The sequence below is a fragment of the Carlito syrichta genome, unplaced genomic scaffold, assembly GCF_000164805.1.
Source record: "Carlito syrichta isolate Samal-C Ts95f unplaced genomic scaffold, Tarsius_syrichta-2.0.1 Scaffold135627, whole genome shotgun sequence".
Lineage (NCBI taxonomy): Eukaryota > Metazoa > Chordata > Mammalia > Primates > Tarsiidae > Carlito > Carlito syrichta.
In genome coordinates this window covers 1-16,470 of record NW_007079723.1, presented here as the reverse complement: position 1 = coordinate 16,470, position 16,470 = coordinate 1, and the positions used below count along the sequence as shown (strand labels likewise).

Sequence of the window (16,470 nt, the reverse complement as noted above, 5' to 3'; positions counted from 1 at the left end):
AGGCGGAAGAATCGCCGGAGCCCAACAGGTCGAGGATGCAGTGGCCGGGAGCGGCCACTGCACTCCAGTCTGGGTGACCGAGTGAGACTCTGACTCAAAAAAAAAAAAAAGTAATAACAGTGAAGTTCTTGAAAAACATTTGGTAATTCAGATATTTAACTAATTCAAACTAATCCTCCTCATTCGTCAACATTGTCAGAGATTTTGCCTTCATATTAAGAGAAAGGTTGCACTTTGAGTAATCGTCACCAAATTCTCTCACAGGACACCTTTGGTAGCAGGAACCTGAGCTAGCATCAGAAGGTGTGTGGAAAGGGAAAATAAAGAACCAACAACCTGTTGGGTGTGGTGGCTCATGCCTATAATCCCTGCACTTTAGGAGGACGAGGAGAGAGGACTGCCTGAGAGTCTAGGGGTTTGAGATAAGCCTGAGCAACTTGGTGACACCTCGTCTCCACAATAAAACAAAAAAATTAGCCAGACGTGGTGGTGTGTGCCTGTAGTTCCAGCTACTTGGAGGGCTGAGGCGGAAGAACTGCTTGAGCCCAGCAGGTTGAGGCTGTGGTGGCCATGAGTATGCCATTGTACTCCAGCCTGGGCTACAGAGTGAGACTACGACTCAAAAAAAGAAAAAGAAATGACAACTTGGAAGAGCATTTGCAGTCCAAATTAGTCCAATGGATGATACATATATGAAGTCACACTCAAATCACAAGCACAACACATAAAAATTTTAGGCCCTGTGTTTCAGTGACTGGCTCTCCTCCGTGATGCTTGCCCCATTAAAAAACAGATAGATAGATACATAGGTTCTGAACCCCTGATCTCTTGATTAACCTGATGCCATTTAAGGAACTACGTCAGTGAACACCACTGGACCCGGGCCTCTTATCCCTTCTGCAGCTTCGCCCTGAGAGCTGGCCCTGGACACACACTGCACAGACATCAATGAGCCGGGACAATGTCTCCATGTGTGTTTGGCCTGTCATTGTTCTCTGTACCAGCATGGAGACTCCATAACACACTGGTCACATTCACGGAGCATCTTGAACTCTCTCGACATGGCAAATGAACAGCAGGCCCTGTCCCCATGCCAAAAGCAAACAAAAACCCGTTGCCAGCAAGGAGGACGCCCGGCCTCTCCCAAGGATGCCAAAGTCCCCATCCAGCCTCCACTGCAGAACCGCACAAATCTCTCGGATGCAGGCAGGATGATCACGGGCTCGGAGAGATTATGCTCTGAATGTCTTAAGAGATTAGTTACTTAAAATCCTCCACATGACTTGAGTCATCCCCGTTACAGATCACAGAGTAAAAGCCGACTTGATTAAAGCCGAATGCCTATACGTTTGCAAAAGCGGGAGCATGCAGAAGAAAACAGGAGTCAGATTACGGACGGGCACTGCACCAGCTCCAGGACATCAGGGGCGCTGAGGAAATGATGGCAAGGAGGCACATGTAGTTCTCCTGGTCACCATAAATACCACAGCCCCGAGGCTCTCACAGTTACTTACTTTCCCCCAAATCCAAGACTGAATCTGGCCTTATATTCAAATGAAGCCCTGCCTTCCTCCAATTCCAACTCTGGGAAATCACAGGGCCTCTGTGCTGGGGGGAGGAGTACAAATGTTTAGGAGGACAAAGGAGGACAAATGTTTATATTGCATGATATCTTGACCAAAACAAAGACAGCGTGCACCAGGGTCTCTTTCTCAACTAGTCAGGGGCATTTTCCAGTCCTCCTTCCGCTCCCTGCTGCCCCAGCACAGCTTTTCCTTCCCTCTAGAATAATTCACCTTTTTTTAAAAAGTAGGTGTCTCACTCTGTCACCCAGGCTGGAGTGCAGTGGCACAATTACGGGTCAACACAGCCTCGACTTCCTGGGCTCAGGAGATCCTGCTGCCTCAGCCTCCCGATTAGCTGAAACCACAGGTATGCACCGCCACACTCGGTTAATTTTTTTAGTTCTTGTAGAGGCAGGGTCTTGCTATATTGCCCAGTCTGGTCTCAAACTCCTGAACTCAAGCGGTCATTGAGATCACAGGCATGAGCACTGCACCCAGCCTAGAATAATTCGCCTTTAAAAATGAGAGGATCGGCCGGGCTCGGTGGCTCAGCCTGTCATCCCAGTACTTTGAGAGACCGAGGTGAGTGGATTGCCTGAGCCCACGAGTTCGAGACCCGCCTGGGCAACTTGATGAGACCTCATCTCTACAATAAATCAAAAATTAGCCGGGCATGGTAGCGCGCGCCTGTAGTTCCAGCTACTTGGAAGGCTGAGGCAGAAGGATCGCCAGAGCCCAGCAGGGTCGAGGCTGCAATGGCCAGGAGCGGCCACTACACTCCAGTCTGGGCGACAGAGTGAGACTACAACTCAAAAAATAAAAAATAAAAATAAAAATGAGAGGATCACAGGGCACAGTGGCTCACGCCTATAACCCCAGCACTTTGGGAGGCAGAGGCAAGAAGAGTGCCTGAGCCCAGAGGTTCGAGATCAGCCTGGGCAACATGCAGAGACCTCATCTCTACAATAAATCAAAAACTAAGTCGGGCGCAGTGGCTCATGCCTGTAATCCCAACACTTTGGGAGGCGGAGGCAAGAGGATGGATTACCTGAGCGCAGGGATGTGAGACCAGCCTGAGCCACAAGGTGAGACCTTGTCGCTACAATAAATTTAAAAAGTCAGTCAGGCATGGTGGGACATGCCTGTGGTTCCAGCTACTTGGAAGGCTGAGGCAGAAGGATCACCTGAGCCCAGCAGGTTGAGGCTGCGGTGGCCATGAGCGTGCCACTGCACTCCAGTCTGGGTGACAGAGTGAGATGCCGACTCAAAAAATCAAATGAAAATAAAATCAAATAAAAATGAGATGACTAAGCGTGAGGTCTATAAAAATTCTTCCAAAGTGAACTTGGGTCTAGAGGCGAATTAGTTCTGGATCTCTTCTCTCCCTTCTAGAAGTCCACCACTCAGAAAGTGTTCACAGCCAGAGAGGGGCTGAACACCCAGCCAGAGGCCACGGCCTGCTCTGACAGTGGGAAGAAGAACGGGCTGGGCAGGGCGCTCGCAATGCCATCTTGCTTCTTTGTCATAAAGTACCAGAAGGCAGGCTGCAAAAGTACTCAGCAAGCTGCTTTTTGGTACCGGAACATCACAAGTCATTATGAAACTGTTCAGCAAATCATCTTTAAACAGTGTCATAAGGGGTTATCGAGTTTGGGGTGAGCCTGGAACGAATCTTTCTGCACAGTCACTCCTCAAACTAACAACCATGACCATTTGGGAAGCAGAATTCCCATGGGACCACAGTCTCCAAACCTACATGAAACCACTGCCAAGCAAAGCTGAGGAGAAAGCCGGAGAGGCCTTGAGAAGTGCTGCTTGTCTGAAGGAGCATGACCCTGTGCAGAGGCTCCCGAGTGCCGCTGGCACCTGCCCTGAGCCATGGCCATTTCTCCTGGGCACAGTTGATAACCACCTGGAACCCGCAGACTTAGGGGGCTCAGGGAGAAGGGAGAAACACCTGGTTACCTGAGAAAGGTGCATATCAACGCCTTCTTCGTCTTTTTTTTTTTTTTTCTTTTTTTAGGGAATGGGCCTTGATTTGTCATCCAGGCTGGATTGCAACGGCACAATAATAGCTCACTGCATCCTCGAACTCCTGAGCTCAAGTGATTCTCCTTCTCAGCCTCTTGAGCAGCTGAGACTACAGGCGACAGCCAACATGCCTGGCTAATTATTTGATTTGACTGTAAATGCGGGGGTCTCTGCTGCCCAGGCTGGTCTCAAACTCCCAAAGTGCTGGGACTACAGGCAGGAGCCACTGGCCCGGCCCAATGCCTTCTCAGGGTCAACCTCAGATCAGGAGAGGGCATCCAGCAAGGTACAGACCCAGAAGAGCCCACCCCTTGCTGAGCTGATACAGAGCTGCTGGAAAACAAGACCAGCACCCACCAGCACCCTGAGCTGTGTCCTCGCAGCCCCCTCCTCAGGACTCCCTCACAGGACTCTCGCTGCAGGGAGGCAGAGGGCAAGGTCAGGAGGACGAATGAGCCCTGCCACCACCACAGCCCCAACACAAGGGTCTTTGGGCGAAAGCCTGGGATGGATGCCGTCTCCTCTCTGGTGGGGAGAACGCGATTTTTCTATCCCTATTTCTCTGTTCTGGCTTTCTAGAAATTCAGATCTAAGTGTGAATTCCCAATTCCCATAGACAGACATCCCCAGCAGTTGTAAGGACCCTCCACATATCCAGGACTCTAAATATTCATATTTTCAAGATAAAAAATTGCCCTTTTCCCCCTCAACATCCCCTCACCCCTTCATCTCCCCCAACCACTGGTAATTCATTGTCTTACTCCTAAAGGTTCCTTCATCAGGGCTGCCCAGGGTAGCAGTAATTCAGCGGCATAAAGAAGATCCAAGAACAAAACAGGAAGAAAAGATTAGGTAACACAAGAAAAAAGGCTAACTGTGGGGATAAAAAAGAGTCCCCTAATGTCAGAATGTTTCTAATGAATCGTTCTATTTATTGAAGACTAAAAATACGCATCAGGTGGCTACCTCCAATGTTCACGGTGATCTTAACTTTTCATCCTGTAGCATTTGAGATAACAGAACAATGAGTGCTTGTAGCAGGCACTTAATCACTGGCTGAACGAGCTTCCTCGGAAAGCCTGCTCAGGAAAGAAGCATAGGTAGATCCTAACAGAACAGGGGCTACACGCAGTGGTCCTGGGACAGGTGGCAGAGGGTCAAGCCCTGATGTTTAAGAAGGGGTGACTATGATACGTGAATCCAAACCATCTCTCCAAAAGAGCAACCGTTTTAAAAATCAGGTCTAAAGGTGACCATCCCAGAAACCTGCTTTTGCTCCTGGACATTTTAAAGAAAGTCATATCCGTGAAACTGAGCGGTAACCCGTCACTTTGAAATGATAATCTTTTTACAGCAATAGCTATTTCTGCAGGGTTAAAGAAAAAAGTTCTCTTCCTTGGGCTGAAGTCTTAAATGCTGAGCCAGTAGCCAGCAACCTCAGAGTTTACTCGAGTCCAGCACTTTCTAAAAGGAGCAATCATTTGGGAATTGAAAATACAGGAAAATTTCTCCTTTTTTTTCTAGTCTATGAACAAATAAGAAGACCGCTCAATTGAATTAGACACAAAAGCCAGTATTTATGGTTGCCTTCTTCACAGGCTTTACACAGGCTTCACGTTAACGTAATGTAACTTGAAAATTATAGCAAAACAGTCAATAAAATGAGTGTGCTTCATTTGTTGAATTGATGTGTTTTTGAAGAACATATTCTGAATAAAACAAGTCAATTATTCTCATTAAGTATATTAAAATGTAAAGATATAGTTTTATCATGACTCTTGCTCTCCTGATACAGCAAGACAAAATTATCGTTAGATAGATATCGAATGAAGTTCACTACTCCCCAATGATTTCACAAATTAGAGCCTCAGCTAGCTATAAAATAACCAAATCGGTTCTGATATGGTTATAAAATTAAGCCTGAAAAAACAGTGAAGTTAGTCACTCCTTTAAGACCAAGTCGTTGAACACTATGTTCTGTATGCTACATTTATGTCAGAAAAAAAATCTATACTTGTATGAGTATATGCATAGAAAAGGATCTGGAAGAATACATACCAAACCGTAAATAATATATATCAAATTCAGTAAGAGGCATGGGGCAAGGAGGGGCATTTTTACATTTTACTTTCTATATTCTTTTTTTTTTTGAGGTGGAGTCTCACTCTGTCGCCCAGGTTGGAGTGCAGTGGCACATTTCACAGTCACCCTAGCGTCAACCTGCAGGGCTCCAGCGATCCTGCCACCTCAGCCTTCCAAGTAGCCAGAACTACAGGCACGCACTACCACACCCAGCTAATTTTTGATGTATCGTAGAGACGAGGTCTCACCAAGTTGCCCAGGCTGGTCTCAAACCCGCAGGTTCAGGCGATCCACTCGCCTCGACCTCCCAAAGTGCTGGGGTTACAGGCTGGGTACCAAGCCCAGCCGACTCTCTTTCTATATTCTTACAACAGAACCCTATTCACTGTTACCTCTCCGTCAAAAAATTAAAGTACAAAAAATAAAGCAAACAAATAAAAGCCACCTTCCAAAGTAGGAGCTGATGATCTCTCCACCTTACTTTTATATATTACTTCATACCCTAAAGCATTTTATTTGCTGTTTTAAATTATGACTTAATTCATATCAAACCTTCAGTGAAAATCAAGAGGTCCTTTTGAGGGTGTGAAACCTAAGAAGCTGTAAAATTTTATTCTCTGAAAGTCTTTTAATTAATTTTTTTTTTACAGGTGCAAGTCACCATGCCTGGCTAATTTTTGAAATTTGTGTAGAGATGAGTTCTCACTATGCTGCCAAGGCTGCATAGTGGACTCAAGGGCCCTCCAGCCTCGGCCTCCCAAAATCCTAGGATTACAGATGTAAGCCACTGCACCCAGCCTGAAAGTCTTTTTTAAAAAGGAGGAGGCCGGGCTTGGTGGCTCAGCCTGTAATCCCGCGCCTCTGGGAGGCTGAGGTGAGTGGATTGCCTGAAGCCTGAGGTGAGTGGATTGCCTGAAGCCGCAGGTTCGAGACCCGCCTGGGCAGCGAGACCTCATCTCTACAATAAATCAAAAAATCAGCCGGGCGTGGGAGCGCACGCCTGTAATTCTGGCTACTCGGAAGACTGAGGCAGAAAGATCGCTGGAGCCCAGCAGGTCGAGGTTGTGGTGGCCAGGAGCGGCCACTGCACTCCAGTCTGGGCGACCGAGTGAGACTCCAACTCAAAAAAAAAAAAAAGGAAGAGATCGTCCCTGGCTGGGATAAGGTAGGTGTGATCTCACTTGTTCAACTCCATATCTCCTTCTCCTCTCGCTACTGAAAAGTGCTTCTAGCAAAGTCAATCAAGGTCACCAATGCAAACAATCAGCAGGCAAACACCACTTAGGCTATCCAAGGTTCCTAAGGCCCAACGTAGCACTCAGAGCTGAGAGGCTGGCCACCTTAGAGATTTCGAAATCACCTAACAATGATCCCACCTTCCCCAAAGTGCAGGTGTGAGGCTAAAAGACCTACAGGGTCAGACACGTGTGCGCTCTGGTCATCCACAACCCAGAGCCCCAGACTAATTTTGCTTTAGAACCGGACGATGTGAAGTGCGAGTGATCATACTGGTTACCAGCTGAGGCATACAAATTACTACTTAATAAGTGCTGTCTGTCTGGGAGACAGAAGACTTCAAAATACGCGGCCCTTGGGGGAAGGGGAGTTAATAAAATGGGTCCTTGAGAGGTGGAAGTGGAAAGCCCCCATCTCATGTCATCACCAGAGACGCCACAGGTACACCAGTGCCCTGCAGAGGGATGACAGTCTCAGAGCTGCCGTCAAACAGGAGGCAGCATTGGGAGGCCGAGGCAGGAGAACTGCATGAGCCCAGAAGTTCAAAATAAAGCCTAGGCAACACAGCGAGACCTCACCTCTATAAAAAAAAAATTAGCCAGGTGTGGTGGCACATGCCTGTAGTTTCAGCTACTCTGGAAGCTGAGGCAGGAGGATCACCTGAGCTCAGGAGCTTGAGGCTGCGGTGAGCCATAATCATGCCACTGCACTCCAGCCTGGGCAACAGAATAAGACCCCGACTCAAAATTTCTAAAGAAGAAAAAACAGGAAGCAGCAGACTGCACTCTAGTCCTCAGCCTATGGGTGCCACAAGCAAAAAGAGAATTAAATATACAAAAGTAGCACCAACTTAAGGCAAGCCTGGGCAAACACCACTGCATCAATAAAGAACCCAAACTCGAAACTAGTATCGTTTTTTCTTCTGTCTTAATAAAGAGAAGGGGCTAGGGCACTTGAAAGTTAACGGGAAGAGGTGCCACTAGAAGACTGGACACACATTTCTGTGAGTTCAGTTTTATGTCTTTGCTCTGATTATGGTTTTTTACATTTTTGTTTTAGATTTGGGGGTCGACATGCGTATTTGTGACGTGGACGTGTTGTGTCGTGGTGGGGACTGGGTCTCAGGTGTCCCACTCCTCAGAGAGTGAACGTTGTGTCCGGCAGGCAGTTTCTGAACCCTAACCCCCTCCCGCCTTCCTCCGTAGTGGTCTCCCCAGTGTCTGCTGTTTCCATCCTTGCGACCCTCAGCTCCCACATAAGTGAGGACATGCGGTGTTTGGTTTTCTGTGTCCGAGTCAGTTCCCTTAGGGCGATGAGCTCCAGCTCCATCCATGGTGCTGCAAAAGACGTCTGATGACGTCTTGTCCGACTGCACAGAAGCTCTTCCTTTGGTACAAGAACAGCCCCCACCCCCTTCATGCCCACCCCAGGGGTCCCCACCGGCAGCAACGCCTTTTGTCATTCCTGGCTACTCCTCTCAGTGGGCCTCCAGGACACCCACTGACAGCTTTCTGGTATCTCCCACCTGTCTGGCCCAAATACCCAGTCCTCATGCCAACCGATTGCCCAGTTCTTACCAACCAGCAACACTAGGGTCCCTGACCCAGGACACTCATGCCTCTTCACCCCTTTAGATATCTTTCCAAAGTGGCCCCTGTGCCCACAGTTCCACCAGAACGTGACTTTAAGACTGCCTAAAAGCCCAGCTCTTACACAAAGCCTTTCCTGACTGACCACTCACAACTCCTCTGGCCTCCCCTTCGCTCTGCTCCTAAGCTGAAAACAAGAACAGACTGGCATAGCCTCCTCTTGCCCAGTAGACAGCCATCCTCAACAAGAGCATCAGGCCAGTGGTTTCCTGTCCATTTGCAAACTGACCGTTTGTTTTCCTGCTGGCCTTAGATGGCCGTATCCCAGAGGGCAGGAACAGGGTGGTGTTCAGCAAAGCCTTGGTCCCCGGATGATGGGGAATGGGGTATTCCAATGAATTCAATTAGAGGGTTAGGCAGAAACTTTGTTTCAACTCTCGCCATTATCAAGCCTATTATAAAGCTTTTAAAAATACATCTGACCACTTTCCAGTCAAGGTAGAGTTAACATAATTTAATCTTTGATTTAGGATCTTACAGTGCCCCAGGCTCATCATTCTCTTCTGCTCCTATAATTATAGATGCGGAAGACATAGAGACTGGGCTGACGACTGCTTGGAAGCTAAGTTCTAGAATAAATCCTTGCTACCGCGTCTTGTGATTTTTGCCCTTCTGAAGGTGGAGTTCAAAAATAAAAACCAAATCTCACTTTAACATTGAGTTCCAGATAAGGGAGGTCCCCTGCCATGATCTTTGTTAAATGCCTGCCACTGTGACCCACAATTAGTCACTTAATAAAGGGTTCTTGATGAGGGAATTTGGCAACATGTGATTTTCTACAAATATAAGCTTGATTTTGATGCAACTACTCATTTCTTTGAAAATCAGGGGCATTCACACACAGGTGTTCTAAATTTCCTTAAATTGAAAACCAACCCTTTACAAGGAATAACTACACTCACTTTGAAGCAGCAAAGAAACAGGTGTCCACTTATGGCAAACGAAGAACTCCCGGAGGAACCCAAAAATGTTAGTCAAGGAGTCGTAATTCAGGACACACAGGACACCCGAGGCCAGGGGTCACCAGAGGTCAACAGCTGGAACCACTTTCTCCAGCTCCCAGGCCTGGGCTAAGCAGAAGTGGTCTGGGCTCTAGGGATCCAGTTTAAGCCTAAATCCCAAACTCATTATAATTCAAGTCAATTCTCCAAGTTCAACAACAACCCACCTGAAATGGTTCTTAAAGGCACTACAGTCATCTCTCCAATCTGCAAAAGGCCACTCCACCACCACTATGCCTGCTACACCTTTGCGAGATCAGGACTCCACAGGGAATAGGACACCTTCCCCGTCCAAATCCTGACCGCTTCCGAAAGTTGGCCCACATCCTCTTCCAGTGTCTTCCTCCACAACCACCTCCTATGCTGAACTTTGCTCTGAACTTTGCAGGAGTTTCTGGACAGAATTCAAAAGGTAGGTGAACTAACCATTCCTTTCATTATGAATGTAGGTGACCAACACAGTAACATCTCCAAAGCTTGTGATCGGTTACAACAGAAATCACACTCTTTCGTGTGTGTGTGTGTGTGTGTGTGTGTGTGTGTGTTTTGGAGTCAGAGTTTCGCTCTGTTGCCCAGGCTGGAGTGCAGTGGCACAATCACAGCTCACCGCAGCCTCAATCTCCTTGGCTCAGGCGATCTTTCTGCCTCAGCCTCCCTAGTAGCTGGGACTCTAGGCACGTACCACCATACCCAGCTAATTATTATTATTATTGCTGTTATTATTATTATTTTTTTTTTTGTAGAGATGAGGTCTTGCTATGTTACCTAGGCTGGTCTCAAACTTCTAGGCTCAATTAATCATCTCGCCTCGGCCCTCCAAAATGCTGGGATGATGGGTATGAGTCACTGCTCCTGACCTAGTCTGCTATTAACAAAGCATACTGTTATTTTTTTAAATATTTGAAAAAACGCTTAAAAGCGTTGTGCTCAGAAGGAGCCCACAGGCTTCACCAGACTGCCAAAGGGATCCCTGGCTCTACGTGTTAAGGTTAGGGAGGCTAAGAAGCCCCACCAGCAGACAAACTTGGATTCGAAGTCAGGCTGTGGGGCAATCCCGTCGGTCCACTCCTGCCTGAGAGCTTTTCTGCCCTCTCTCAACAGCAGCAACAACAACAGCAACAACAACAACAACAACAACAACAGCAACAACGTCAGGCTCTGCCAATTTCCAGTTCTTTTCCTTTGAACAAATTCACTTAATCTCTCTGAGTCTTGAATTTCATCATCTTGGTGAAGGAAGCCAATACAGAAAAAAACACCTACGCTCTGAAACCACTCACTCAACAAAAAATTAACCGAATACCTGCTTACTCTGAGCCAAGCAGAAGGCTGAGTTCTGGAGTGACAGGTAATGAACAAACACAGCAGAGGCAGTCTGTAAGCACTTTGTACAGAAGGCTGCTGTGTAAAGAGTTTAGTACAGTGACCAGCACATAAGCACTCCATAAACACTGTAATGCTCACTGATAAAACCACAGCATGTAGTGTTTAATTATAAGCTGATTTAGATTGCTTCTTAGCAAACAACTCTTGGTTCATCTAGCTCATGCTTTCCCCTAACAAGCCTTCTTAGAGACCAGAGGCCGAGCCTCAGACTCACCGAGTGGGCAACTGGCTAGATGAAAGAACACAAAACTTAGAACCAATCCTGCTCTGCCACTTACTAGTTTTGTGACTACCGCAGAGACGAGTAGGCATCCCCCAAAATCTGTTTTCTCTTTTCCCTACAGTATAAGACTCTCAAGTTCTTTAATCAGGGCATTCAGAATAAGGATATTTCCCCGCTTTCCTTGCTGCTAAGTATGGTCATATGACCAAGTTATAGCCAATAAGGACGTAAGCAGAAGTGATAGGTGTAACTTCCAGGGAGTAGCCTTAAAATGAAGAGGGGCTACCCTCCGCCAGCCCTTTTCTTCCTTCCTGATAGCTGGGGCTGGCAGAGCCCCTTTGGACCCAAAAATGACCTTGGGCACGGAGAGCATGCACAGGGGGCAAGACTGAAGGAGCTCGGAGTCCTGACATGGGGGAGCACACAACAACCTGGTCTGTTACCCAGCGTGCAAGTTACCTAACCCCCCTCAACCTAAATGTCCCCATCTATAAAAAGGTGATAAGACAGGGGACCTATCTTGCAGGGTTGTTTTGAAGAAGGAATGATACGGGTTTCCCAGTGAGGGCTGGAGTTAGCAGAGTCGGTATTACCACAGTCACGGCAGTAACAGTAGTCTTGCTACAGTGAAAAATGTAGGAGACTGGGACATCTTAACACAGTCCTGGGTGCCCACAGGGGGCTCAGTGATTCTCGGCATCGAGAGGCATCTTAGTAGCTCTAGCCCTCCCGACAAGAATTCCCCTCTCCAGCACCCTCATCAAACATCCCCAGGAGAGGGAAATGCACCACCTCCGGGTCAACTGTTAGGCTAGTGCATGTGTTCATCCATAAAGCAGGATCCTCATCCCCGTCTCCTGGCTGCTCCAAGCCACCTCACTTCTCTCCTCTGCCTCCTCTTTCTCTTGTGCCTTTGATCACCCCAGCCCTGCCTCTGAGGTCAAACCCATCAGTACATCAAAGTCTCTCTCCAGCTCTTTCCGAAGCACCCTCTGGCCTCTCCCCAAAGGAGCCTTCCCTAGCGAACTGGGAAGTAAGGGTCGCTTCCTCAGACCCATCCTTTTCAAACCAGGAGCTTCCCAAACTCTACACATGAACTTCTCTCCCGCCGGAGAAGAACGCAAGTGATCAATCGCCATCTACAGGCTCTCCTGTGCAGATCCAGCAATGTCCCAAGCTCCTACATTTTTCATTGCGGACACTTTTAAAGCTCTTTCATCTTGTCTGCAACATCAGCACTGGTCTGGGAGGTATAACTCTTCATGGCAACGCAAAATCGAGATGTGCTCTGTGTGGCTAACGCTTGTATTCGTCTTTCCTGATTATTCCCCTCCTGTTCTTGCAGACACAAATCCTATTCTCTCTCTCTCACAGTGCTGTGATCTTCCCATGTCATTGTCACTCATGCAGGCTACTCTCAGGCACGGGCACAGCTACATCCACCCCCTCCCCCAATTCCCAAATCTCTCTCTTGTCTTCTGCCCCCTGGCTCCACTGAGTCTCAGTAGTGGAGACTTTACTACCTTCATGGCCCAACCGGGCCCAGACTTCAGTGGCTTTGGAATTGGAACGAGGGTTGTGGTGGCAGCCAATGGCTCCTGAGTTGGGTGGGACACTCAGGGCTGCCAACGGAAGAAAAGAAGGCACAGTGGTCAAGAGAGCAGGCACATAGCCATGTAGCTTCAGTTGGACAAAGGCATGAGCAGAAATCAGTGTCCCATCAGACAGCAAAGAGGCCCCAACCAAACCCTAGATACCGCCAAAGGCAGGCAGCAGAAAGGCTTGGGTCTATGACGTCAAGGAAGTTCAAGCATCCGAGATCTACCCTGTGTTCCCACCCCCTCATACACTGTCACGAGGTTTTCTTTCTTTCTTTCCTTCTTTCCTTCCTCCTTCTTTCCTTCCTTCCTTTCTTTCTTTCTTTTGAAAGCAGGATTTATTAAGAGGACAGAAAAGCTCCCACAGTGGGAGGGGACCCGAGGGGGTTGCCCAGTCACAGGGTTTTCTAACTTCAATTGCCACTTCTGGAGGATGGCACCTGCATCAGTCTCTTGTCGCAGAGGACTTAGCCTTATCCAACTTTCTACAAACAAAATTGTAATCCAGGCATGTGATCCACATGGGCTTGAAAGCTTGGGATGTTCTGCTGTTTTAAATTCGCACTGCACATTAATTCACATTACACAGCAAGAATGCTGACACGTGCGTCAGACGGCAAGCGGGAAAGGAGACCCCAACAGGGGTTTTGTTCCCTCCCCACACACCTGCTGCTGCTCTCAGGCTCAGAAAGTGGTAGCAAGGTCTCCTCCCGACGCGGAGTGCCACCAGGGGACAAGAAGATGGGGTTCCGCCGGTGGGGCTCCAAACCAGACCCAGATCCACGGGCTCGGCCATGGCTCCAAGCCCCCCACTTCCACCCACAGCTGGCCTTCTGCCATCGTGCCCTGTAAGGCCACCAGGACGCTCATTCGCCGCCATGGCGCCGGTCTGCACATGAGGGTAGGAGTGGAGGGAAGATGACAGTGCCTGCCCGGGGTCTGGGTCCTGCTCCACTCCACAGTGGCCCAGGGAGCGAACAGCAGGGGGACCAGCAGGCAGCCTTCCGTTACTTGAGCAGTCAGAAGAAACAAAAGGCACGAATGTCACATTTCCTTGTTTTCCCAGGGGTGGTTCCTTCTCGGCCCTGGGCTCCACCCTTCCACTCAGCCCTCTTTCCCGCCTTAGCCATACACCCGCCCCATGCCCAAGCCTCCCGGAGGGCTTTCCTTGTTTAAGTCCTTTTGAATCCACATGAATCACTAATTGCTGATTTAAACCCAGACACTCAATGAATGACAAATACAGGACAACAAAAACAGACAGAATATCAAGAGACTGGCAAATGGAGGGTGCCCTGCCTTCTTGACTCTGCATGGGCATACAGGTGACACGGAGATACTGCCTGTATCTAACCCCTAGCTGGACAGAAGGCTGGCTATGCTTGCTGCCAGACTAGGGTATCTGTGTGTTGGGCAGTGAGCCACTGGCAATAATGAACTCACACGCTGGTTCTCTAACTCAACCACAATGGAATCACCCACCAGAGCTAAAAAACTGATGACACCTGGGTCACACCCCCAGAGAGTTTCGTTGGTCTGGGGGGTGTTGTCTGCAACCAGATTTTTAAAAATGATTCCGACATGCACCAAGTTTGAGAACCACGGATTGAACACATTTATTGTGTGTTTCAAACATGAGTCAAGGCAGTCAAGACATTTAAAACACCTTATATCAGCCGGGCTCGGTGGCTCAGCCTGTAATCCCGCGCCTTTGGGAGGCTGAGGTGAGTGGATTGCCTGAGCCCACGGGTTTGAGACGCACCTGGGCAGCGAGACCTCATCTCTACAATAAATCAAAAAATCAGCCGGGCGTGGTAGCGCATGCCTGTAATTCCGGTTACTTGAAAGGCTGAGACGGAAGGATCGCCGGAGCCCAGCAGGGCGAGGCTGTGGTGGCCGGGAGCGGCCACTGCCCTCCAGTCTGGGCGACAGAGTGAGACTCCAACTCAAAAAAAAAAAGCAAAACACCTTATATCCTTTCATTGACACACTCTCCTTGGGGTGGGTGATTCAGATGTCAATCACAGGGAAGCTGGGATCAGAACTCAGGTCCCCAGTGCCAAAGTCCATTCGCCTTCCACACACCTGCTAGCTCTTACAAGGGTGTAGACAAGGCACGGAAGCAATCCCCACCGCCAACAGATCACGAATACATTCCCTAAGTGCGAGACACCTAGACTTGGAGACGCAAACACCACAGGCTGAAACCCCTCCTGAACGCAGAGAGGGCAGGGGTGTGGTGTGAGGTCTGAGGCAGGGAAAGAAGGTCCCATCCTGGCGATGGAGTTTCACCTCGCCCCAGATGGGTTCTAAGATGCTATGCTTAAGATGTTGCTCAACTTCATGAAAAGAAGGGACAGGTGTTGGGACCTCGTCACTGGAGACGGAATTCTCAAGAGAGGAATAAGGTTCACCTCTTGGGGCCACAGTTTCTTCTTTCCACTCTAAGCATTCTGATCTTTAGTGGAGGCACAAAAACCAATCCTCACACTCCCTCTACCTAGCTTCCATCTCTTCAGTTTTTCCTCCTCGCAGAACTATCATCTGGGCTTCCTTGGTGCCCCCAAACCCTCCGAGTCTACAAGCCACTTGGGTAGGGCAAAGCATCCCTTCAGCCCCCATCACTCGTTCCGCCTGGGAAGGGGCCTTCCTCAAAAAAATAAAGCATCATCACTCTCATCAAACCAACCTTCATGACAGAGTGGGAATCATGCTGCCACTTCCGATCAGGAATCAGGTGCAGACCCACACAGAGGCGGGAACACTGGGGCACCCATGTTAGTCTACTAGAAGTCAACTCCAAATCCACATGAAGTCCCTAAACCACAGATGGGGGACTCTCAGCCCGAGGCCCAAGACAGAGGCTTCAAGAACAGCAAAGCTTCCTTCTCCAAGACAACCATGTCAGACCGTTCATGGCTCCTGGGTCAGGAACGGCCTCTGGGTTCTCCATTCCAACCTGTGGCCCACACCGCCCACCTCCCGGCGGCCCCCAAAGCCTGGTGCTCATGGGGAACGGCCACAAGGAATTACTGAACCAAGAGCAGGTTAAACTTTCACACTGATCGCACAGATAAGCAGGGCAACTTACCCAGCACCGCCAGACAGCTCAGCACCGGGAAAAAGCACTTCATCTCGGCAGCCTCTGGGAGACACAGCACAGGGCGCCTCCTCGTCTCCTGGGTCCTAATCTCTCATTTCTGGCAGTTCACTTACAGCTCCACAGAACAGTTTTGGGAACAAAACAACTCAGAGAATGGGAACAGATTAAACAGGAGAGATCAGAAGGAGGGAGCTGGGGGGAAGGGGGAGGGCTGGTGGCATGTGCGAAAACTCCCCTATGCTAAAAGAAGAGGCCAGAACAATCGTGAAGGCACTCTGGGCTTCTGCCACGGCGTGTGCCCTGCAGTTTCCACTGGACTGGTAGCGTGTGGTGGATTAATCCTCAAGGAGAAGGGGAAAAGCCAGTCTGAGAAAATCCTTTCATCCACTGATTATACAGAGATGTCCTTGGCTTCCCAGTGAAGGTGTCTGTGGGCCCTCTCACTCGCATTCCCCAAAGGGATCGGGGCAGGTTTTGTCAAACCCTCCGACCGCCAGCCCAGCCTGGCGAGCACCCACGGGGCCGGTTTCCTCGTCAAGAAGTCCGTCTCCATCCATGGCGGCGGGTCACCGAGGCGTCAGCCGCCCGCACCTGCC

General features: G+C 49.0%; 1 protein-coding gene across 1 annotated transcript in view; it reads right to left on the bottom strand.

Moving 5' to 3' along the window:
• The window catches only part of IGSF3 (immunoglobulin superfamily member 3), a 104,306-nt gene extending 88,037 nt beyond the window's left edge, over positions 1 to 16,269 (bottom strand). The window contains exon 1 of the mRNA XM_021708249.1: positions 15,863 to 16,269. Within this exon, the coding sequence (XP_021563924.1) occupies positions 15,863 to 15,905 (43 nt within the window). The 5' untranslated portion in view covers positions 15,906 to 16,269. The remainder of the gene's footprint in view (positions 1 to 15,862) is intronic.
• Between the last annotated feature and the right edge of the window lie 201 nt (positions 16,270 to 16,470).